Below are 25,168 nucleotides of genomic sequence, written 5' to 3'. Positions count from 1 at the left end.
TACCCAAAGCCTTTCCACATTGAGAGAACCAGAGCTTACTGACGTAACTATACTAAGCTTAAATATGATTCAATAAGTAATAATTTTACCAAAAAGCATTTGAAGCAAAAACGACTCCATAAACATTTTATTTTCCTGTTACTTCCACTTTAGTTAAACAATGTCTATGTAGCTTATACATTATTTGTGTATGTGTGTGTATGGTGTGGGGGGGGGGTTGGGTGGGTATGGAGTGGCCTGGTTTTGGTAATGTGGAATACAAGGGTTTGTTTAAGATTCTTTGTTTTAAGATCACAAAGCATAAAAAGTCCCCTTCGAGGTATTTGCTTATGGTTTTAGGGATAAACAGTTTATTTTTTTTCCAGTTTTCTTTTCTTTTATTTATTTAATATATTTAGTTTTCAGCATTGATTTTCACAAGAGTTTGAATTACAAATTTTCTCCCCATTTCTACCCTCCCGCCCACTCCAAGATGGCATATATTCTGGTTGCCCTGTTCCCCAGTCAGCCCTCCCTTCTGTCACCCCACTCCCCTCCCATCCCCCTTTCCCTTCTTCTCTTGTAGGGCAAGATAAATTTCTACGCCCCATTTCCTTTATTTCCTAGTTGCATGCAAAAACTTTTTTTTGTTGTTTTTGAACATCTGTTTTTAAAACTTTGATTTCCAAATTCTCTCCCCTCTTCCCTCCCCGCTCAACCTCCCTAAGAAGGCAAGCAATTCAACACAGGCCACATGTGTATCATTATGTAACACCCTTCCACAATACTCATGTTGTGAAAGATTAACTATGTTTTTCTCCTTCCTAACCCATCCCCCTTTATTGAACTTTCTCCCTTGACCCTGTCCCTTTTCGAAAGTGTTTGTTTTTGATTACCTCCTCCCCCTGTCTGCCCTCCCTTCTATCATCCCCCCTTTTTTATGTTCTTCCTCCTTCTTTCCTGTGGGGTAAGATACCCAATTGAGTGTATGGTATTCCCTCCTCAGGTCAAATCCAATGAGAGCAAGATTTACTCATTCCCCCTCACCTGCCCCCTCTTCCCTTCCTACAGAACCACTTTTTCTTGCCACTTTTATGTGAGATAATTTACCCCATTCTCTCTCTCCCTTTCTCCTCTCTCAATATATTCCTCTTATCCCTTAAATTGGTTTTTTTTTTAGATATCATCCCTTTATATTCAACTCACCCTGTGCCCTCTGACTATATATATATATATATATATATATATATATATATATATATATGTATATATATATATGCACACATATATATACCTACATATATACATACATACACACACGTATGTGTATATATATATATACATACACATATATAGATATGCATATTCCTTTCAGCTACTCTGATACTGAGGTCTCATGAATCATACACATCATCTTTCCATGTAGGAATGTAAACAAAAGAGTTCAACTTTAGTAAGTCCCTTAGGATTTCTCTTTCTTGTTTACCTTTTCATGCTTCTCTTGATTCTTGTGTTTGAAAGTCAAATTTTCTATTCAGCTCTGGTCTTTTCACTGAGAAAGCTTGAAAGTCCTCTATTTTATTGAAAATCCATATTTTGCCTTGGAGCATGATACTCAGTTTTGCCAGGCAGGTGATTCTTGGTTTTAATTCTAGCTCCATTGACCTCCGGAATATCATATTCCAAGCCCTTCGGTCCCTTAAAGTGGAAGCTGCCAGATCCTGTGTTATCCTGATTGTTTTTCCACAATACTCAAATTGTTTCTTTCTGGCTGCTTGCAGTATTTTCTCCTTGACCTGGGAACTCTGGAATTTGGTGACAGTGTTCCTAGGAGTATTCTTTTTGGGATCTTTTTAAGGAGGCAGTTGGTGGATTCTTTCAATTTCTATTTTACCCTCTGGCTCTAGAATATCAGGGCAGTTCTCTTTGACAATTTCTTGAAAGATGATATCTAGGCTCTTTTTTTGATCATAGCTTTCAGGTAGTCCAATAATTTTTAAATTATCTCTCCTGGATCTATTTTTCAGGTCAGTGGTTTTTCCAATGAGTTATTTCACATTGTCTTCCACTTTTTCATTCCTTTGGTTCTGTTTTATAATATCTTGATTTCTCATAAAGTCACTAGCTTCCACTTGCTCTGATCTAATTTTTAAGGTAGTATTTTCTTCAGTGATCTTTTGGACCTCCTTTTCCATTTGGCTAATTCTGCCTTTCAAGGCATTCTTCTCCTCATTGGCTTTTTGAAGCTCTTTTGCCATTTGACTTAGTCTATTTTTTAAGGTGTTGTTTTTTCCAAAGTCTGAGACTGAATCTGAGTGCGTTTTCACTGCCTGGACATGTTCCCAGCCAACTAACTTGAAACCCCTGAGTTTTTTGTCAGGATATGACCGCTTGTAGAGTAAAGAGTACTTTGTTCCAAGCTTGAGGGGATGCACCGTTGATTTCAGAGCTATTTCTATACAGCCAGCTCTGCCACCCCAGCACTCCTCCTTCCTCAAGAACCACCAGCCTAGACCTGACTCAGATCTTAAGCCGGCTCTGCACTCCTGTTCTGATCTGGTGGGCCTGGGGCCTGAAGCAACTGCAACTGTAGTTCTGTAGCTGCACCTCCTCCCTGTCCCTGGGGTGGTGGCCGAACCGGGAACTCCTTCCACTCCTGCAGCTTTTCCCACTAACCTTCTCTGTTGTCTTTGGTGTTTGTGTGTTGAGGAGTCTGGTAACTGCCACAGCTCACTGATTCAGGGCGCTAGGGCCAGCTCCACCCGGCTCCTGGTCTGGTTGGTCTAGGCACAGCCCATGCTGGGCTCTGCTCTGCTCCCAGCTCCGTGCACAATAGACCTCATCCAGCGACCATCCAGGCTATCCTGGGCTGGATCCCTGCTTCCCTCTGCTATTTTGTGGGTTCTACAATTCTAGAATTTGTTCAGAGCCATTTTTATAGGTTTTTGGAGGGACCTGGTGGGTAGCTCAGGCAAGTCCCTGTTTTCCAGCCACCATCTTGGCTCCGCCCCCCAGGGGCTGGTCTTGAACTGAGATCTGCCTGACTCAGAAGCCAGCTTTCTAGACACCATAATTGCCCTCAGTCCATGTGTTACTATCCGCATTTTACAAACAGGAAAATAGACACAGAGGTGAAGGATCTGCCCAAGGTCCTACAGTGAATAGAAGCCAAACTTCTTATGCTGCTATAAAGATTTTGATGCTTAACATTTACTTACATTTAGCTGTTTTAATAAGGACGTAGGTTTTGCTCTCAATTTCATTGGTCTAGACCTGTGATTTCATCAGTTTCAGATGCTCCCTAAAGTGGAGAAGCTTTGTCTGCCAAGACTGATCTGTTTTGCAATTTATAGAACTGAAGTTGCCTGTGACATCAAGAGGAAGGTGGTGACACAGTAGATAGAGCACTGGCCCTGGAGTCAGGAAGACCTCGAGTTCAAACGTGGCCTCAAATACTCACTAGCTGTGTGACTTTGGACAAGTCACTGAACTTCTATTTTCCTCCATTTCTTCCATTGTGATACGGGAATAATAATAGCCCTACTTCCCACGGTTGTAGTGAGGCCCAAAAGATAATAATTATAAAGTGCTGAGCAGGGTGCTTGGTACACACAGTTATTCCTTCTACGTCTCAGGAGTTAGAGACGGGACGCCCCCTGCTATCTGGAAAATCCATGTGAAATTTTTTGGCCCTCCCTCCATACCAGAGAAGAAGTCTGATTTATTATAGTTTTAAAAGATAAAATATGTTTATATCATACAATACTATACATATATTTTATGCATTTCGAGTTTCTAAACTTTTTTTGCATCATCTGCGGGCTTTTGCATGTTGTCTGCAGCTTCTGCAAAACTCCTCTAAAATTCGCACTTAATTTCTTACGCCAACCAGCGATATATGGAAACTATAATGGGGAAAGTTGCAATTTAGGAGGGATAACTAGTTGTTATTGTTGTTTGTCCTTTGTTTTTGAAGAGGACTAATGACATCACGGGGTGATGTCTTGACTTCTGGGTGACTTAGAGTTAAGTGAGTCAGAGTTGCACAAAGTCGTGAGTCTCATTCTCTCTTCCAGAGTCATCAAAATCCAGTGGCAAGACAAAAGGCAAGATGACTGACAACGGCCCAGGATGCAGTGGATGACCTTGGCATCTTTGACGTCTCACCAGGTTCTAAGCACCCCACAGCACGTGCTTCAGCCACCTTCATGGCCACTGAACAAATTGTTCTCATCAGCCCATTCCATTACAGGGGAAATCTTCACATGCTTGGGGTAGACATCTTCCTAAATCGCCAATGGGTTTGAGGCCTTTCAGTTACCTTCAACCTGCCCATCTGCCAAGACAGTTTTACCAGTGTACGGCTGCTGCACATGCTACAGCTTCTTGGAGCCACCGCTGTGAGTAGGCACATCATACGTGCTATATAAATACTTACTTCTTTCCCTTCAAGTCTATGTCAGAAAAAGTGGGAGTTGAACCAGCTCATCCTGACTCAAGGGTTGAGCCCTTAATCCATTATGCCACAGATCTCTTTAACGGTAATAACTTGTGCAGGGAGGGGAGGGGTGAGTGAGAGTGGGAGGGGGTAGCTCAAAGAGTTGTCCAATCTGAGAAACAAGTGAGCATGTCACCGTAAGTTTCCATGAGCAGGGCACACTACTACCCTCAGCTGACAATGTACCAAAGTGACTTTTTGAACAGTAATAAACTGGATTGAGGCTGCAGCTTCAAAAACAAGTCATTCATGACCCACAATAAATAAATGACAGCCAAGCATATAGCTCTGGCTGTCCTGATAGGAACTGGATGCTGCCAAACACAGAGGAGTGATCACCTGCAAATACTAGAATACTAGACCCGGAGTCCACAAGACCTAAGTTCAAAACTTTCCTCATTCTGTGCCTCAGTTTCTTCATCTGTAAAATGAAGGAGTTAGACTGGATGACCACACAGTTCCCTTCTGTGATCCTATAACTTTAACCATTTTCCCAGTGGCAATATTTATCCACGTGTGAAAGAAAAACTGGCTACCTCATGGTTATTTGGGGAATAAGTGAACAAACTGTGATGTAGATATATTCTGTAACAGTATTGGAGGCTGTTAGGTGGTACAGTGGATAGAGGGCCAGTCTTGGAGTCAGGAGGACTCATCTTCCTGAGTTCAAATCCAGCCTTAGACACTTAGTAGCTGTGTGACCTTGGAAAAGTCACTTCATCCTGTTTGCCTCAGTTTCTTCACCTGTAAAATGAGCTGAAGAAGGAAATGGCAAACCACTCCAGTATCTTTGCCAACAAAACTTCAAATCAGGTTATGAAGAGTTAGACACAACTGAAAAACCTCTGAAACACTAAACAAATTGTGATGTAGAAATATAGTGTAACATGATTACACCCTCAGAAGTGGTGAATATAAACTAATCTGAGGAACATGGAGAAAGTTGTAGGAAATGATGAGAGAGAAGCAAGCAGTACCAGAAGAATAATATATACAATTTAATACAATAATTTTAGTTTTTAAAATTGAAAGGAAGCTGAATTTTGAGTACTCATACTGATGCTAATACTTGTTCTTGGCCCTAGAGAGTAGAAAATGATACATACTTCCCTCCTTTCAAGAGAGAGGTGGGGTACTCAGGATGCAGAATGTGACATACACTCTGAGTCAATAATTGGTATCACTTGGATTTGTTTAATTTTTTTCTTATGGGAGAGAGGTGTTTTCTGTTTCAAATGACTGTAATGCAAATCAAAAGTCATCAATTAAACAGTTTTCAGAACGGACATACGTCTATTGAAATTTTTAAAATGATTTTCATTTATAAAATTTTTGACAGTTATATAATGCTTTATAGTTTGCAGAACACTATATACCTAGCTTCATTTGGTTCTTACTCTAACCCTGTGAGCTAGGCAGTTCAAGTAATGGTATCCTTGTTTTACAAATGAGGAAACTAAAGCTCTGAGAGGTCAAATTACTTGCCCAAGGTCACATAGCTAGGAGTTTTTCCAGTCCTAGCCTCATTTTCTGGTGTTGAATTCATGGCTATACTAGATTTCAAATAATTCTTTGTATTTTTCTGTAACTAGCACTCTTGCTATATCTATATCTAGGAACAGCGGTTGGGAGGTTGGATGTTCTTTTGTAGACACGAAAATATTTCTTTAAAATCTTTTCAGCGGCTCGGACATATACTTGGGTTAGTCTCTGCCCAGCTGCTTCTGACTGTCACTCATACTTCTCTGAATCTCAGCTGTAGGGATTGGTCCTCACAGTCGTTCTAGTTCTGCCGAGCTCTCCGAAACCTCTTTCAAAATACCTATAACGCTTTCTCATTATTTGATCTCTGGCTCAGAAACAACTGCTATGATCTTCAAATCCTTCCCACTGGGAAATAAAGTTGAAATTTTGAAGATTTTGCTGTGAATATGAAGCAATGAATTCAGACTTTCCAAATTTACTTTCAGAACCTAAGATTTCTTTAACATATTTACTTAAATTCACCTAAGAAGTGAAGAAACTTACTAACATTCAAAAGCTACCATGGAATTTAAGAGTCCAAAGAAAAGAACCTCATTTCTTAAGTTGGGACCTAGTAAGGTTAAGTGATTTGCTTTACAAAATCATGGACAGAACTAGAAACCACTCTTTTGACTCCGAATCATTTATTCTGTCCATGACAAGGCACTTCCAAGATGCTTGATCTTTATTCTTTGGAAGGTTACCTGCTGTTTGAGTGGAGATATTTTAGTCAGGTGAGCAGAACAAATAAATAATAAAGCTTAATAAAGAGCAGAACAAAATAAAATGGGGAAGATTTTGTCTTTTTAGCCTTCCTAAATGAATATTGGTTTCCCTAGGCAACATCATTTATTTCACTATTCTGGATCCCTTTTTCAAATCAAATCATGTACTTTGAGGACCGGCCAATGCTAAGCCCAGGGATTTGGCACCTGTGACTCAGAAGGCAGCTTTCTGGCCATTTCTGTGCCGTCCAGGCTCCACCTCTCCATGGAACTCAAGTTCTCATTCCTGTAATGGGGGCTGCCTGGTGAGCATTTACTTGATCTTACCCAGACCCAGATCCACGGAGTGACTTGCCAGCCATCTCCATGCCGTGCTGCCTGCATGAACACCTCCTGCCTCCTTCCTCTCCCCCTTCCCCCACTTGCCTAGCTCTGAGAACAGTAATCAAATCAAAATGACCGTTTCTAGAAAGAACTGCCATTCTACTCAGGTTCCACTTACTCAGAGTAAGCCTTTCTGGAGCATTGTGTTCTCAGTATTCTCTCCCTGCTCAAATTATTTTCTATTTACTTCTTTATTTACATGTTGCCCTGCTAGTCCTTCAAAGTAGATTCCATTTTTCCTTTTTATCTTTCAGTTCCCAACACCTAGTATAGTATTTTGCCCCATAGCAAACTATTGGGTGTAAGGCGTAGGTAGAGAGCACCGTTGGTCTGGCTGCCTCATCTCCCCAGTGCCCCCACCATATTAAGCCAGGCACGGAAGCTAGAATTGTTCTACAATCGATGACCTCTTGTTCCTGGCTAGGCTTCAAGGGTCTATTCCTCGAGTAATAAATTTGAATTGAAAAATGAATTAAGTTGGATTGAAGCAGGAGTCTTGCTTCCTGGTCTGGTAAAACTTCAATCCAATGAATATTTATGAAGCACCCATTTCGTGCCAACAATGTGCTAAGTGCTGGGGATAGAAAAAGAAGCAAAAGACAGCCCCTGCCCTCAAGGAACTAACAATCCAATGAGGGAGACAATTTTTTAAAAATATGTATATTTATGTGTATGTATTTTCATATATATGTACACATACATATACATGTATAAATACATATGTGTGTATCTAACTATACATATATGTATATATTATATATACACATATACTATATATATTTCTTGATATCAGATTAATGCTGTGCCGTAATGGTTCCCAATTTATGAGTCCAGAGCCCGGGGTGATTTTGAATACATGAACACACCGATCCGTCTCGTGGTGACATTTATTCGGCTCCAGGGATAAGCAGGGATAATCGCTGTAATAGGGACACCACGCGATCCACCGGATAAATGACGTCACGCAAAGATGGCATCGCTGTTACGAAGAGACTCGGTCTCAGGTACCGCACTCCTGGCCGGCTGGTAAACTCCCAGCAGCGGGCCCCGGGGACGGCCGCACGGAGGCAGCAGGAGCCCAGGGAAGGGCTGGCCCGGCTCCTCCTCCCGGGCTTCAGTCGCTGGGCTCGTGCGCTGCTTCTCCCAACCAGGTCGCCCAGCTCCAGGGGCGGATCCCACCGGGAGCCTATTGGGTGGAAGAAGGGGTAAAGGGCACCGCGGCCCGCCTCCCCCCTCCCCCCAAAAAAGAAAAAGAGCGTGGCCGGCGGTCTCTGGGAGACCTCATCGTTTGCCCGGATCCACCACCATGCTGAGCCTGCCGAGGAAGCTGGAGCTCTTCTACGATGTGCTGTCCCCCTATTCTTGGCTAGCCTTCGAGGTGACCCCTCCGCCGCGGAGGAGGGAAAGGGGACATCGAGGAGGGGGCTTAGGGCTGAAGAGGAGAGGGGCGCTGGGCAGTGGTTAGTCCTGGACCAACTCTAAATCTCGGGCTGCTGAGGAGCCTGGGTTTGTGATGAGGAGATGGAGAAAGAGAGACTAGGGCTGAGAGGTGACAAGGATAAAAGCAGTGAGGCTGGCATCTCCATCTCCTACTCTGAAATAAAAAGAAAAAGGAGAAAAAAAAACTGACAATCGTGTGTCCCGCCCCCCACTCCCTTTTCCGGTCCTTATCCCAAGTTGACCCACCGTCTTCATAGACACAGATGGCAGCCTCCTCCTTCCTACAGCCATCAGGACAATCCCAGCCTCCCTTGATCTCTTGGGAACAACTCAGGGGAATGATCAAGGGAATGATGATCAGAGGGAAGAGTCAGTCCCTGGCCACGTGAGGAGATTGGTTCCCCAGCCCCTGGATGGCACGTGGCCTGACGTAGCTCACAAAGACCAAAATAGACCGTGCCAACTTGAACCAAAGATTCTCCATCCCTGCCCCAGGTGGCCCATGCCAGGGGCCAGGGATTAGGAATACCCCTGTTTCAAGCACCTCCCCCATGTGTCCTAAAAGCCCCCACACAGCTCACAATGGTTTTGGTCTCCCCTGACAGGTCCTGTGTCGCTATCAGAACATCTGGAACATCAGCCTGAAGCTTCGACCAAGTTTCCTAGTAGGGATAATGAAGGACAGTGGTATGGAGGAATACCAAGGGAAAGTGTGTGGTGGTCAGAGAACCTGAGTGCCCATAAAGGGGGTGTAAAAAAGAAGCGCCAGCCCAAAGGATCTGGGTCCTGTGGCTTTCTTATGTTTCTGGCCTCGGCTAGAAAATATCTTTCCCCAGAAGCTTCAATGACTACTAGAATGAAAACTCCTTGAGAGCACAAACTTCTTTCTTTTTGTATCTCCGCAGATTAGAACGTTACCTTGCACAGAAAAGGTATTTAATAAATGTTTTTAGAATTGAATTAAATGACTCACCTGCAGGGAACCTACGACCTTTCCTTGCACCCCGAAAAAAGAAATACCTGATAGATGAACTCCAGCACCTGGCAGAATTTTACCAAGTTCCCCTTGTGATTCCCAGAGATCCTCGAGGAGCCATCATAGATAAAGGTGGACACCTTGTGTGTTTGCGTGGGTGGATGGAAGGAAGGGAGAGAATGAAGATGGAACCTGACACAGCAAGGGCCTAGAAGGAAGAAGAGGCTTGAGTGGCTAGGGTATAGCAAAAAAGGGGCGTAGGGGATACTGAGAGGTAAAAAGAACATGTCCTAAGTACGGAAAGAATTTTGGCTGCTTGGATAAACAGGGAATTATAGAAAAATAGAAGGGAAAGGGAAAGAACAGAAATACCAATTTGTAAAGGATAGCTGACAACAAGAAAATTTGATTCCAGTGAACTCAGATGCTAGAGATAGTAACCAATGGAAAAGCCGGAAAGAAAATTTTATATGTTATACATATTATTATAACAATATAATCATTATAATATGATAAGTATGTAACAATATAATTATAGAATTTACATCATATATGTATATGTGTGTATATCTAGACATACATATATATGTATATATGAAAGAGAGGGAATAATGTCATAGGAGAAGAGTTGGTGTGTTATAGAGAACTGGCTTCTGACTGGAAGTCTGGAGAGACCTGGGTTCAAATTCTCCCTCTTAACACTTAATACATATGGTGACCATGAGAAATTCACTTAACCTCTCTCTGAGCCTCAGTTTCTTCATCTGTAAAGTGGAGATGATAATACCTGGAATCCTACCCCGTAGTGTTATTGTGAGATTGAAATGTGATAATGAACTTTGGAAACCTTGGAGTGCTAGATAAATCTGTTGTCATTTTTATTGTTATTAATCGCTTCCCACACATCTCTGGCCTCTGTCCTTCAGGGAGCCTGGATGCCATGAGATTCCTCAGTTCTGTCGAAATGGAAAAGCCTGAGATGTTGGAGAAAGTGTCTAGGGAGCTGTGGATGCGCATCTGGTCACAGGTGAGGTGCTCAGAGATTCCACGCACCTTACCTCCCCAACTTTTGGGTTCTACTCTCTATGATTTCCCTTCTCTGGATGGTAAATAGATCTGATTATTGTGACTCTGTGCCTTTATAGTACTCCATCAGACTGATTTATATAGCACCAATTTTGTCCCAATACCTATATCCATAGTCACATATATCCCTTCAACATCCCCTGTCAATTTTTTTTCGACTCTGAAACTCTGCATTCTATCCATTACCCCCAGGATGAAGATATCACAGAATCCCAGAGCATCCTGACTGTAAGTATCACAGCTTTGTCCCTGTTTTTTTCCCCTAACTGAAGTGTGGGGTTGTTGGAGGACAAATGAGGGTCATTTCTCTTAGGTGGAAGACAGTATTGTGTTCTGGGGTGATAGGGTATTTAAGAAGCAGGACACAAATGACTGAAGGGCATACCAACGGTAAAAATCTCTGCAGAACTCACAGTTGAAATTCATTTGAAAAGAGACCTCAGTCAGGAGCAGCTAGGTGGTGCGGTGAGTAGAGCACTGGCCCTGGAGTCAGGAGGACCTGAGTTCAAATCTGGCCTCAGACACGTGATACAATTACTAGCTGTGTGTCCTTGGGCAAGTCACTTAACCCCAATTGCCCTGCCTTCCCCCCCCCCCCAAAAAAAAAGACCTCAGTGGCAAAAAGGAGAAAGGCAGTGGTGTGTGTAGGAATACTCTGACAAGGAGAGGGAAGACATCCAAGCAGCTCCTTGGAGGAGAGGTTGGATGCTCATCGTGTTAAAAGTTCTAAGAACCAAGCCTAAACAACAGATTATATTCATTGAAGTGAAATAAGCCAATCTTTAACCAGACTGAGTCAAATTCTAGGGTATACAGAGCTTTAAGGTTTACAAGCACTTTCCTCAAAGACAACTCCACAAATGGTATCCCCATTTTCAGATTAGGGGACTGTCAAGCAGTTAAATGCCTTGGCCTGAGTTCCATAGCTAATACGTGGTAGAAGCAGGATTCAAACCCAGCTCCCTGATTCCTAGAAGAGTATTCTTTTCATTGATTCCTAGAAGGGTATTCTTTTCATTTGACCACTTTTAGCATTTGCTAATGTCTAAGCACTAAAGTGTCTTATCATTTCTTTTGTTTTTTGGTTTTTGGGGTTTTTTTGGCAGGGCATTTGGGGTTAAGTGACTTGCCCAAGGTCACACAGCTAGTAATTGTGTCAAGTGTCTGAGGCCACATTTGAACTCAGGTCCTCCTGACTCCAGGACCGGTGCTCTACTCACTGCTCCACCTAGCTGCCCCTGTCTTGATCATTTCTTGATAGTTCTGGGCTTAGAGCAGAAGGGATCAGGAACTGTAGCAAGGGCTCCCATCTGATGGACTAGGGTTTATGATAGATCTCCAGGTCAGTTGCTGCTGCCCCTCATTACCTGGCCTTCTTCTCCACTGCTTGACTTTTCTCTAAAGTTTGAGGACCCTTGAATAAGGAGGCAGCAAAGAATATTAGAAAGAATGGTCTTGAACTAGGAGTTAGGAGACCTTTGTAACTCTGTGTCATGTATATATGTATGTATGTATATACATATATATATATATATATAAAAATATATACACATATACACATACATGTACCCGCACAAATATGGATCTGGTTCAGGAATAAAGAGTGTGTGTATATGTGTGTGTGCATACCACACACACTCTTTATTCCTGAGGTCCATGACCAGGACAAGTTCAGAACTAGAAGTTAACCCTTCCACCCCACTCTACTATGGTCTTTCACCTACCTCCCTTCCACAGGCTGCAGAGAAAGCAGGACTTTCTGAAGAACAGGCTAATTATCTACTGGAAAAGTGTTCAACAGAAGAGGTGAAGAAGAAACTAAGAGAGACCACAGATACAGCCTGCAGATATGGGGTGAGCAGCCTTGGTCTCCCATGTCCCCAAACCCAGCTTATGATCCTTGAAGATACTGGATAAGGAATTCTAATAAATCTTAGAATTTATTTCCACAAGCCCCCCCTTCCCAATATAATTTTCCCATTCTTCACCAGTATCAGTCACCTAATAAATGCATGGGAAGAAAGGAAAAGAGAGAAAAAGATAAGGAAAGAAGGGGTGAGATAGAGAGGGGCCATTGTTAAGAGACAGAAAGAAAGAGTCTCTCCTGCCTATCTCCTGTGTGATCCTTTGCCATCTGCAATGAAACTGGGTCCCCCACCCCCACTTCCCTTCATTAATCTAAGTCAACATTGACTCCCACCCATCAGAGTCCTCTTCCTTGTCTTTTCTATATGGCACTGTGATCACTCTTTCTCCAGGCCTTTGGGCTGCCCATCATAGTGTTCCACATGAATGACAAATCCCACATGCTCTTTGGCTCTGACAGGATGGAGCTGCTGGCCCACCTGCTAGGTGAGTTGGAGACACTTTCCTCTACCATTGTTAAGACGTTCCTTGTCCCACAGCCCTGCCTACCTGCCAAAATTACCACTGAGGAAGAGAATAGAGGAAGGAGGTACTCTTAAAAAAGTTTGAATTAAGTTTCCAAGAGGCAGAGCCTTGTACTAGACACTTCAAATAGGAACAGGGCTCTGTCTTAAAAAGTAGAAGTAATTCCTTTTGTAAGGAAACCATATATATTGTAGAAGATACAGAGAAGCCATCTGTTCCTTGAGACCAAAAATGACCCCTTCCAAGAATTCCCTGAGTCCTTGAGGGCAAGAGAAAGGAAGAGAATAATGGGCAACATGCTTTACCAGGACACAGGGATTCCCTTCTTTAAGGATCATCTGTAGAAGGTGCATGGTTTTCTCCATCCAGGGGAACAGTGGCAGGGCCCAGTACCCAACACTATGAAAGGCAAACTCTCAGCAACTGATTAGAAGGAGAAGCTGCCCAACCCGAGGAGCCAGACCCTTCCTCCTCACAATGTCCTCTTCATGGAATCCAGGATGCTAGGGTTCTTCATTCATATATTCTCATGATTGTATGGAAAAGGTATGGTGTCCTGAACTTAGAGCCCTGAGACTGTCCTATTCCTTCTACTCAAAAGTACCCTAGGTAGGGCTCCAACCTTCATTGTTAAAATAAAATCCCTAGTAGCGAATATTCTTGTGTACCTATCACTATTCTGGTGTGTTTTGTGTATTCTTGATTTTGCATCAACACTTATTCTGCTTTGGAGTTCATAAAAAAATGTCTCCATAACCGCTTGGCCCACACATCAGGGGAAGGAGCCAGGTGGGAAGAAGAAAAATCACTCGTATAAAATTTGAAAACCAGAGGAAAAAGCTGGAAGCAGTGATTTATCCAAAATCTTATAGCTAGTCTGCAGCAAAGCCCAGACTTTGAAAGTATGCCACTTGTCTTGTGAATATCCTCACTGATGGCAAATTTTTGTTCTTCAGAAATGATTTGAATTGTGGAATAGCGAAAAATAATCTCTTGAAGTGGCTCCAATACCCCTCTATAACTCATCTCCTGAAAAGCTTCCAGAGAATACTATCTTTGGTCAACCATGGGTTTGACTCATTTGGTGCTTCTTATGATTAGCCAGAGGGACTGAAACTGGGCCAGCTCTAATAAAAGGTAAAAACCGTACAGGCCAGAATTGGACCATGCTTAGGAAACAGCTGCCATGAGCTGGAGACTCCCTGGAATGACCAAGACTCAGAAGTAATGAGTTGAGAATTAATTGGCCTCTAGCCAAAGGGACCAAATTATATTACCTACTGAAATATGAATAGTGTTTGTAAGATCACAGTATCACAATCCTGGGAGGAGTCTCAGAAGCCATCTAGTTCCATACCTAAACAGAAACTTCCTCTGCAACTTACATTATAAGTTGTCAGCTCGGTATGAAGACCTGGTGATGGGGAACCCACTCCCTCCCAAAGCATCCCATTCTTCTTTTTTTATATTTGTAACTCTGAAGGTCATTTTCCTTACCTCAAGCCTCAGTCTCTCTAATATCCACTCATTGCTTCTAGCTTTGCCCTCCAGCACTACGCAGAAAAAAGCCCAAATCCTCTTCTGCAGAACAGTTTTATGAATACTTGATGACAACTAACATGTTTCCCCTAAAACTTCATGTCTCTAGATCCTTCACCTTAACATTCTGGTTATCTTCCTCTGGATATGCTCCAACTTGTGAATTTCTTTCCTAAAATGTACGCAATCACACCTGCAAATCAGGAACTCTAATGCATATAAGGTTGTTATTTGTCTGGGCCTGCAGACTTAGGCATTCATGTATTTGGTTGTTGTATTGTGCTATTTACTCTTTTGATCCATCTTTCCCATAATCCTCCTTGATGGAAAAATAAGAAAGAAAAATAGGAGGTGAGTGATTATCTTCCTTTTGTCATCTATTAATATTAGAATGTTCTCCCCAAGCAGTGGAATGACCCTCCCTTGTTCTTCTTAAAATCTAAACATAAATAGGAAAAAAATTTTTTCATATAATTTTTTCATGAAACGTGGCTGATCTGGGGGCTTTTTATATGATTTTATATTTGTCATTTTGCACATAGAATCTTGCAATTGCTAGGAACTTTGGAAGTCAACCTAGTCCAACCTCCATTACAAAATGCCTATCTTTTTCATTTTATAGCTCTGTGATTACACCTACAACAGCTGCAACAGGCTGTCCCTCAGAAACTATAATTATTTCTGTAAAGTGATTTTGCAAAGTTGTGATAGGACTCATTCTGTGAGGAATCTGTGAGGGGACTGATTTTGATTCTGGAAAACCAGTTAATTGTGTTAGTGTGTGGTAACTTGAGAGAAACTGACAGCACAGAGAGAAAGGACTAAGATAACTTCTTTTCTGAGAGAAATTACTTTAATTTGTATCTTGTGAAAAAACAGAGTTACTGACAAGAGACTTTAACTTGACATCCTCAGAGAGCTGAATGGTGAGATTGTGTTTACAAAATTTAGAAGTCAGAAATACCAGTGATGGTTAGACTTCACTTTCACAGCTGATATATTATGAATAATTATTTATATCTTTGGTTTATTGTTTGTTACTCTTAATAAATTACATAGCCAGTAACCTTGATGTTTGTTTAAGCCTAAAGAATTGGGAGTGAGGGGAGAAGTAATACAGAGAGCTCAATAAAAACTTTATGGGAAAAGAGGTTTCTCTAGTTTATTAAATAGATAATATTTAATAACTGGGTTGGAGGCTCAGAGCTAAATAATTATTGAGAGGTTGTAAATTTCAGTAATTAATGAGGAAATATCAAATTGCCTTGGAACCTAAAGAATGAAGAAGGAAATTGAGCCTATAGCAGATAGAGAAAGGGGTAATCATCCCATGAAAATTACATGTAGGATTATGAAAATAGTAGGGAGGCTTAGCAGGTAGGTTAGAGAACAAGCATTCAATTATAAATTGACTAGGGGAGATTGTGAGGAAGCCTCCAAATTAGAGATAGATATGTAGGGAGAAAGAGGGAGAGGGTGTTTATTAAGCCTTTATAATGTGTCAGGCACTTTGCTAAGCGCTGGGTATTCATATGAAAACAAACAAGACTGCCCCTTCCCTCAAGGAGCTTACATTCTCTAGGGAGAAGACTACAGAAAGATACTGGAAAGAGAAGGGGCATGGAGAGAAGAATGCAGAAAGTGGCATAGTGGTCTGGTTCCTGGCAAGATGATGACGATGATGATGATGGTAGTGGTGGTGGTGGTGGTGGTGGTGGTGATAGGAATAATATTTATATGGTATTCTCTATGTGCCAAACACTGTGCTAAACACTTTGCCATTTTTAATCTCATTTGATCCTTACAACAACCCTGTGAAGTAGAGGCTATTATTAGCCCCCTTTCACTTATGAAGAAAATGAGGCAGATGGGTTAAGTGACCTGCCCAGGGTCACACAGCTAGTAAATGCTGAGGCCAGATTCTTACATATCAGAGAGAAGAGCCGGGAATGAATTCCTTATTTCCTTCTGTTATCCCTGTCCCAAAGCCCCTTGGTATGGGGCTCAGTCCCATGTGCTCACCATGTGCTAGGCACTGAGCTAAGCCATACCAAGAAAAGCCAATCTCTCGCCCTACCAAAAAAAAAGAAAAAACCCAGTGCCTGTCCTCAAGGAGCTCACAGTCTAATAGGAGAGACCACAGGTAAACAACTACATTGGAGATATAGACTGTATAAAATGGAGGACATCTCAAAGAGACAACACCATCAGCTTCTACCTCACTGGAAGTTTTCAAGCAAAGGCTAGGTGACCACTTGCCAGGTATGGTATAGAAGTGTTGTTTTTCAGGCAATGGTCTGAACTGGAAGGCTTTTGAACTCCTTCCCATTCTGACTTTCTGTGATTGTGTGTTGGAGGAGGGGCCGAGGTGGGAAATGGGGAGTGACTAGAAGTCAGGGCCAGACCAGGAACCAAAGGTTGTGGGTGTGGAAGGAGGGATCTGAGAAGAAAGGGACAGAAACAACAACAAAATAGAAGGCAGGGTCAGGTTCAAGAAATCTGGAGATCTGGACAATGGGAGTCTTCTTCCTTGAGCCTTGAGATAGCTTTGTATAGTGTTCTTTATAAGAGGACGTTTGGTGCTGGGATAAAATACAATTGACCTAAAGCAATGCCCTCATCCTCTCTACCCCCACCCAGATCAAATCAGATCATTGTGGACTGCCTTTATATCTTTCCACACATCTTTCAGCCTATAGGTTGCCTTTTCACAAATTTATTTTCTTGTGATTACCCTTGAAATTAATTTTTACCTTATCTCACCTGTTTATAAATGTAGTGCATGGATATGGATCATAAAATCATATGTTTTGGGGCTGGAAAGGACTTGAGAGATCACCTAGTCCAAACTCCTTGTTTTACATACACAAAAACTGAGGCGGGGAGAAAGTAATTTATCTAAGGTTACGTAATGAGAAGCAGAGCCTGGATGGCTGCTGTCAGAGGAATGACCATTGTTATAGAGAAATACAGGGCTCCAGAACAAACAGATGGCACAGGAATTGAAGGTGGTCAAACAAGTCAGATACCTGGCAGAGGAGACCGTCTTGCTGGGCACTTCCTACCCCCCACTCCCTAACCCATCTGCACTTTTCTCTGTATTTATTCCAATCCTCAGTCATAGAATCATAGATTATTAAAACTGCAAGGGGGTTGCAGAGTCATCCCTCTCATTTGAAAGACGAGGAAGCTGAGTCCTACTTTAAGTATCTCTTCCAAGTCACACAACTTGTTAAGTGGAGAGTTAGGTTTAATCTTGGGTCTTGTGATCTTGAGGCTAATCCCCAGGAATTCGAGAATGACTATCATACAGGACAGGAACTATCCTTCTTTCATCTATTCATTATGCCTATTTCGGAAAAGATAGAAATGCTAAATAAGATACAGACCATCCCCTTCCATAGAGTCACTGTTCTCAAGAAGTTTACAGTCAGGGCAGCTAGGTGGCACAGTGAGTAGGGTACGGGCCCTGGAGTCAGGAGGACCTGAGTTCAAATCCAGTCTCAGACACTTAATAGCTGTGTGACCGTGGGCAAGTCACTTAACCCCAATTGCCCTGCCCTCCCCCTCCAAAAAAAAAGAAGTTTACAGTCTATTAAAAGATACCATACCCACATAAACAACCACAATATAAAGTAAGCCAGAAAAAAAAATAGATCAATAAATTGTTATAAAATTTCACAGTGGAGAAAAATCACTCCTAGCTAAGATGATAAGGAAAGGCTTCATTGAGTAAGTAGCCTTTCAGCTGACTCAACGGCTGCCCAGATTTCAACAGTCTGAAATCACAGGTGGTCTATTATAAGTGAGGGAATGACATAAGGAAAGGCATGGAGATTAGCAAATGAGGAATGTATTTTGGAGATGAAGATTAGTATAGTTTACTGATAAATTCAGTGAGGAAGAGAAGACTAGAACCAGATATGTGGGGGACTTTGAACACTAGGCTGAGTTTGGAATCTATGCTGTGATCAGTGAAGAGCCACTGAATATTTTTATCATCAGATTGACTTGGTCAGATCTGCACACTGAAAAGATTAATTAATCTGGCAGCAGTGGGTAGGAAAGATTATAGGAACAAAAATTTAAGTCTGGGAGGCCTTAGAGATTATTTATTTCACCCCTTATTTCTTACAGATAAGGGAATTGAGGTCCAGAAGTCACTTGCCCCAAGTCACAAGGTAGTAAATGGAAAAGTCAGGATTCAAACCCAGGCCTTCCCAACCAAATCTAGCACTCCTTTCATTATACCTCCATGCCTCTAGGGAGCAGAAACTGAGGTTGAGGAGATAGTAAAAGGCTAGGCAAGGTAACTATGATCCTTGTCAGAAAATAATGTGTCTACGCAGGTATGGGCTCTTTGACTGAATCCAGACTTTACAGAACAAACCCCCTTAATAAAAAGGTTTGTTCTGTGAAACTTAGATTCAGTCAAAAGGCTGCACCCAAGGACCTAGAAGGCCACATGTGGCCTCAAGGCCACAGGTTCCCCACCGGGAAGAATGCTGAACTGGGCGTGGTAACAAGGGCCCAGACCTGGATTTCACTAGTTGTAAGAAACCCTGGACAAATCTCTTCGGTGGTCTGGCCTTTGCTTCCTCAACTATTAAATAAGGGGGTTCAGACAACATGATTGCTAAGGTTTCCTCCAGCTCCAAAATGTGATAAAACTCAGCTAGGAACAGTCCTCAGTGCAACTATTCACCTCCTACCACTGGCCCCACACTGTGAATAAAGGGCACCAAGAGACAGACACAAGAGAAACTGAGACTTAGGCTGACAACAGTTACAAAAAGATGTGCTTTGTCTCACTTCGAGGCTATATAATAGTCATTCAGCAGTCAAACGCTCTCACAGAGCCCTCAGACCAGCCCGCCAGTCTCTCTGGAGCATTTTACCTATAACATGGTCACACGATGGGAAAAAGGACAAGATAAGGCACTTCATTATAAAAGCATGTATAAATGTACACATAAAAAATATAAAGTCCCCCCAAAACAAAGAGGTGCAGAATCATGGAACCAACAGAATGTTCTCTCCCTTCTCCTCTCAGCCCAGACTTTTGAGGCTTATCTGCTTTACCACTATCTCCTCCTTTCTATCCTCAGTAGCTGAACCCTAGGAGGCAGACTTGAATGTAAAAAGCAAGAGGGTGGGAAGGGATGAGGCTGAGACTGTTAAGAATTGGTGGGGAAGTGGAGATAGGGATGAGTTTAGTTAGGAAAAGGAGTTGGGGACACAGGGAGGTAGAATGGGGTCTGTCATATCTGTCCTGACAAGGGTATAGTTGATTGCTTCAAATTCCCTCCTTAAAAAAAGAAATGCTTAAGGAAGTACCAGCCCCAACTCTACCTCTCCTCATTTGACAAGAGAGATACAGAGGGATCATCAGGACCCCTCATACTGTTAGATAAGAAGACCTTATACTGGTATGGCATTTTACAGAGAGACAGCCAGCCCCTTATTCCTAGGGCCCTTGGCTCCCTCCCTCTCCATGCCCCTCCCCTCCCCGAGCCTCTCCTTTTCCCATCCAGCGCTCCCTCTGCCCAAGCTGTTTTACTTGTCATTTAGCCAACACACACCCTTCAATGTACTCTTCCCCAGGATTCTCTCCTGTGGTTGGAAAGAGTCCAGCAATACACACATCATACCGGGGCGGGGGGGGGGGGGGGCGGGTAGGAAGACTGGGAGGAGGGGGAAGAGCACAACACCTAATCGGCTTCTCTCTAGCACCCCCAAACTCTCTTAGCCCTCATCTTTCCTCTCTACCAACCCAAAACGGAACATGGACAGGATCATAGGATCATAGATTCAGAGCTAGGAGGAACCTTAGAAATCATTATCTAATCCATCCTTTTGTTTTATGGGTGAGGAAACTGAGGCCCACAGAGGTTAAGTAACTTGCCCAAGGTACATGGGTACCAAGTATCAGGACTTCAAATCCCAAATGGTATTACAATCCACATTTTCTGACTCCAAAGCCAGTATTCTTTCTACTGCATCATGTGACATCATCATCATCTTCCCCTTCTATCCCAGATATACACCTAGGAGAGGAAGAGTGGGGAGACAATTCTGGGAGATTGGGCTGGTTTTCCTGAAGCTGATGTGTCCCTCTGAACCCATTTCTTCATCGATATTCATTAGTTCCTGGAATACAAGGAGTCTTGTTTTCTTTATTAAGGTCTGGACAGCTAGTACTCTAGGCAGAGGGTTTCAGTCTTCCCCCACTCCACCCTCTTTTCCCCTTCAGATTGACCAATGAATGAGCCCTGTCTTCTTCTAACCCTAGTCTGAAGAGGGCAACGTTCACTATTATAAAGGACAGAACCTGGGAAACACTGAAGGTCATGTGGGACAGGATTGCTGTAGTTAGTCAGAGAATGAATCTACTGTGAGACAGAGGACACTTTGCCCCTTAGTGCAAAGAGCTGGGTAGTGGGAGTGGAGAAGCCACTCCCATTTAAGGCTTCTTGGAGCGTAGAGGTAGAGGCTGGAGAACTATACTTGGAGGTGGGGCTGAATGTCAGAGTTCAAGAAGGGGAAAAAGTAAGGGTGTCCAGCTGAGATAAGAACGCTAGGGACTGGGGCAGAGGAAAGGGGTGGGGCTGATGGACTCCTCCCCTAATACCACCTGATTTCAGAAGAGACTGGCCAAAGACAGGTGAGGTATACTTACATACCTGAGGCTGGTGACTGAAGATGAAGAAAGAAGGAAAGCTCTAACTTGGGGGATGGGGGAGGTAATCATCCCTTTTTCTTGGCCTCTTTCTTTGACCAAGGTTCTCTCTGCTCATTAGAACTACTGGATTTGGCTGTAGGGGCAGGGAGGGAGAGGATGTAGAATTCTGCAGTGGGCTGGGGTCCTACCTGGACAATAAGGAAAGGGTTTTCTGTGCTAGATTCTGGGTGGGAACTCAAGGACCCTGACCTCAATAAAGATTCTGGAGGAAGGGGACATAGGCAGATATGGACACAAGAGAAGAGAAAGAGTTTGGGCTCCTATGTGTCCTAGTTCTTTTAAAGATCCCCTATCATGTATCCCCGTGTACTTGTGGTGCTTTGTCCTTGTAGGTGGAGCCTGGCTGGCACAGTATATGGGGGGGAGGAGGGGCCGAGGAACTACAACCCCACCTAAAAGGGACAGAGGCTGGAGAGCCAGATTAAGAAACTGGCATATGTGCTGGTGGGGGCCTAAGGGAAAGGGTAGTACAGGGAATCAATAATGTAAGGACATCAGGCCCCCTCACCTAGATTCCAGAGATGCCTGTGTGCATTGAGGCCTGAGGCAATATCTACTGTGTCCAGAGCAATGGGAAGGAAAGAAAATTGGGGCTACCAAGGAAAACTGTACTAGGGGAAAGGAGACTGGGAGTTCCAACCAGGGAATGTTGGAGCCTCAGATATTTATTAATCAGGAGGGTAGATATGATTAGTTTTGTGTCAGGACTGAGAAAAGCATTCTGGGTTACGTTCTTCTCTGTAATATTGACTGTGTTATCACTATTAGTTACACAGATGCCTATCCTCACCCCTACCCTCATAGTGTGATTGGCATAGAGCAGGGGTACTTAATCTTGTTTGTATCATAGCCCCTTTTGGCAGGCTGGTGAAGCTTAGGGACCACTTCTCAGAATAATGTTTTTATATCATTGGAGGAAATGCTTAATTTTAGTTAGAGATTAGTGGAAACAAATACGTAATTTTTTTTTATTCCAAGTTCGTGAATCCTCTGAAATCTATCCCAGTCCTTTTCTAATAGAGTATAGAAATGCCAAATATGGTCCACCTAATATCTGACACCATTTCCCACTCCTCTCCCCCACCCTCCCAAAGATTCTCTCTTGGTTCTGATTCTGACTACAAGTATAGACATAGCAATCACGTCTTTTTTAAAAATGTTAAGCAATTTATTCTGCACTGGACTTTAAACAACAGAAGCAAATATGCATACCATTACAACTATATACTTAAAAATGAATTTCTGGGTAACCATGGCTATAGCATCCTATTAGTTACTCTCTGTCTATGCTCTTGTGTTTTCTGAATGTTCTTTGCCTCTCTTTTTTCAGGAGCCCAGGCAAGGGCAATGTTTCCAGGACAAGTGTTGGGGAGATTGGTGAAGCCATTGATCCTCTTGTGCTGTGCCTCCATTTTCCTAGGGTTAACCCTGTTGGGTCTGCCCTCCAACATCAGACCTCTTGCTTATTTCCTCCTCGCCTTAGGTGGACTTTTTTTCCTTATCTGCCTCCTCTTTTGCTTCGTGGAATGGGGGGTCCAGGCAGTGCAAACGGATACCACTGAGGCCTCGAGCTCAGCACGGTAAACTGGGGGCGAGGAGAATGGATGGAGGCACATATATTCCTTGGGTTCCTTCCACCAACCCTGCAACCACACCTCACATATGTCTCCCCAATGCCACTGGGTTCAGAAAGGGGAAGAACTAGCAAAAGGGAATGAGAGAATCCCAAGGGTCTCCCAGGAGTTGGTTGGTGGATTACTGACCCTGTCTATCTTCTTCTCAGGGACAATGCAGCCTTTGAAGTACCAAGCTATGAGGAAGCTACAGTATCAACTCAGGGTCCCAACTCAGATTTGGGTGAGCCCCCTCCATACAGCACTGTGATCTCCTCACAGCTTCAGGAAGAGGCATCTAACCATTTGCCAGGACTCACAGGAGCTAGAACAGGCAGGCGGGGAAGATCAGATGGTACAATGACCCACACAGAAGGCTTGGGCACCTCAATCAATCTACAGCTTCAGGAACACCCAATAGGATCTGAAACACCCCCACTGCAAAGCTTGCCACCTGTGGAGCCTCTTACCCCACCCCCAGAATATGAGTTCACACCTAGTAACCATGATCTCAATGATGACAATGTTTTCAGTGATGACAGTGTATTCTATGAGGAGGGCTGGACACCTCCTTAAACCTGTGTTCCTTGGACATATAAGATTTCCCCATCGGTGATTTTCTTTACCTGGATAACCTGATCAGGGACTGGTACCTGTCAAGAGGAAGAGGCCATCAGGGTGGAATTCCTCTTCCCAGAGACATGATATGACTGGCACCTCTATTATGTGTCTATGTTTTGTACTCATGGTGGCGGGGTCGAAATGCCTCCCCCTGTCCTCCTCCCTTAATCAACATTCCCCTACCAAAAGCTGGATGATGGGAGTGGACTGGGAAAACCAGAGAGAAAGGGGAAGTGGGGCTGCTGTATATCTTCCCTGCCATTCTCTAATTTCACAAGAAGGAGAAGGAGGAACTGGATTTAAAACCCAAACTCATAACTGGTTTTGACCTTGGACAAGTCACCTAATAACCAAACACCACAGTTGGAAGTAACTATAGAGGCAAGCTAGTCTGACCTTATCTGAGTAGGAATCTAGGAATCTTTTCACCAACATCCCTGGCAAGAAGTCATTCAGCTTCTCCTTGAGGACCTCCAGTGAAGGGTACCCCACCACCTCCTGAAGCAGCCCTTCCCACTTTGGAACAGTTCTCATGGTTTACAAAGTCCTCCCTTCCACTGAGCCAAAAACTGCCTCTCTCAAACTTCCGCCTATTGTTTCTGGCTTTCCTTTGTATCCAATCAGTTAGCCTAATTCCTCTTCCTTATAACCCATCTCAGACTAGGTAACCATCACATTCTCCCTTCCAGTCTTTTTTCCCCAGGCTAAACACTGCTTATTTCCTCAGCTGGTGCTCATTTAGCACATTCTCCAATCTTCTCACCATGCTATTTACTCTGTAGATGCAAAGTTTGTAAAAAATCTGTCGTAAAATCTTGTCCTCAGAACTGAACATGATACCCCGGATGTGAATTAAGCAGGGCAGAGTACAGAGAATGATCACCTCTCTTGTTCTGACCTCTCTACTTCTATTCATTCAATCTAAAATTCCATTAACTTTCATGACTTCTGTGTCACACTGTTGAGTCATAGAGCTTGCTGACCTCTAGGACATCTACATCTTTTTTTTTTTAACACAAAATTGCAATTTCTTCCTTCTTTATTTGATTTTTTGAACTCAGGAGTAGAACTCTACATTTAACCCTCTACATTTAACCCTATTAAATGTCATCTTATTAAATTCAATGCTAGCCTCAACCTCAAAAGCCTTAGATTCCTCATTCTTAAAATCAGAATAACAACTGTTAACGAATTCATAATGTTGTCAGGATCAAATGAGAAGAAAGCCTGTAAAGGACTTAGTAAATTTCAACAGTTCATGGTTTAATTATTGTGCTGTACTCCCACTCAATTGATCAATCAAATATTTATTAACTGACTACTATGTACCACTTTATTAGGCACTGGTGATACCAGTATAAGGTTCAAAACAATCCCTACTGACAATGAGCTTACATTCTAATGGAGGAGAATGCATGTAAAAATATATACAGCATAAAGTTAACCAATGTATATTTACATATATATAATTTGTGTGTATACACACATGTGTGTATATGTATCTAGATATAGATAGCCATATCTATCTAACATATGTTAGATAAATACAAGGTAATTTGGGAGGGAGGGCACTAGCAGTTGGGAGTGTCAGGAAAGCCTTCATGAAGAAGATGATGCCTGAAATACTTAAAGGAAAAGAGGAATATGATG

The 25,168-nt window shown here is 42.8% G+C and overlaps 2 protein-coding genes and 1 long non-coding RNA gene across 5 annotated transcripts; 2 read left to right on the top strand and 1 right to left on the bottom strand.

The window, feature by feature from the left end:
* Positions 1–7,985: 7,985 nt before the first annotated feature.
* On the bottom strand, positions 7,986–8,873 carry LOC118850324. The gene is made up of 2 exons (XR_005010464.1): positions 8,797–8,873; positions 7,986–8,704 (listed from the first exon to the last, which is right to left on the bottom strand). It is a non-coding gene; the product is annotated as an uncharacterized LOC118850324 (long non-coding RNA).
* On the top strand, positions 7,989–13,677 carry LOC118850321 (glutathione S-transferase kappa 1-like). 2 transcript variants are annotated; one of them, XM_036759635.1, is made up of 8 exons: positions 7,990–8,488; positions 9,156–9,237; positions 9,530–9,658; positions 10,453–10,553; positions 10,805–10,840; positions 12,350–12,466; positions 12,871–12,964; positions 13,373–13,677. In XM_036759635.1, exons 1-8 carry the CDS (start codon positions 8,417–8,419, stop codon positions 13,432–13,434), a joined length of 693 nt encoding a protein of 230 aa, XP_036615530.1. In that variant the 5' UTR covers positions 7,990–8,416; the 3' UTR covers positions 13,435–13,677. The 2 variants fall into 2 exon arrangements, with proteins under 2 accessions (XP_036615531.1, XP_036615530.1); XM_036759636.1 differs by lacking the exon at positions 9,530–9,658 and having other exon boundaries at positions 7,989–8,488.
* A 7,398-nt stretch (positions 13,678–21,075) lies between these two features.
* TMEM139 (transmembrane protein 139) lies at positions 21,076–24,573 on the top strand. Of its 2 annotated transcripts, none has more exons than XM_036761022.1 (3): positions 21,076–21,206; positions 22,615–22,864; positions 23,068–24,573. In XM_036761022.1, exons 2-3 carry the CDS (start codon positions 22,632–22,634, stop codon positions 23,471–23,473), a joined length of 639 nt encoding a protein of 212 aa, XP_036616917.1. In that variant the 5' UTR covers positions 21,076–21,206; positions 22,615–22,631; the 3' UTR covers positions 23,474–24,573. The 2 variants fall into 2 exon arrangements, with proteins under 2 accessions (XP_036616917.1, XP_036616916.1); XM_036761021.1 differs by having other exon boundaries at positions 21,180–21,285.
* Positions 24,574–25,168: the final 595 nt, after the last annotated feature.

This window comes from Trichosurus vulpecula, chromosome 5, assembly GCF_011100635.1.
Source record: "Trichosurus vulpecula isolate mTriVul1 chromosome 5, mTriVul1.pri, whole genome shotgun sequence".
NCBI classification, from domain to species: domain Eukaryota; kingdom Metazoa; phylum Chordata; class Mammalia; order Diprotodontia; family Phalangeridae; genus Trichosurus; species Trichosurus vulpecula.
Note: the sequence above shows the minus strand (reverse complement) of the source record. Positions and strands in the feature narration are given on the sequence as shown.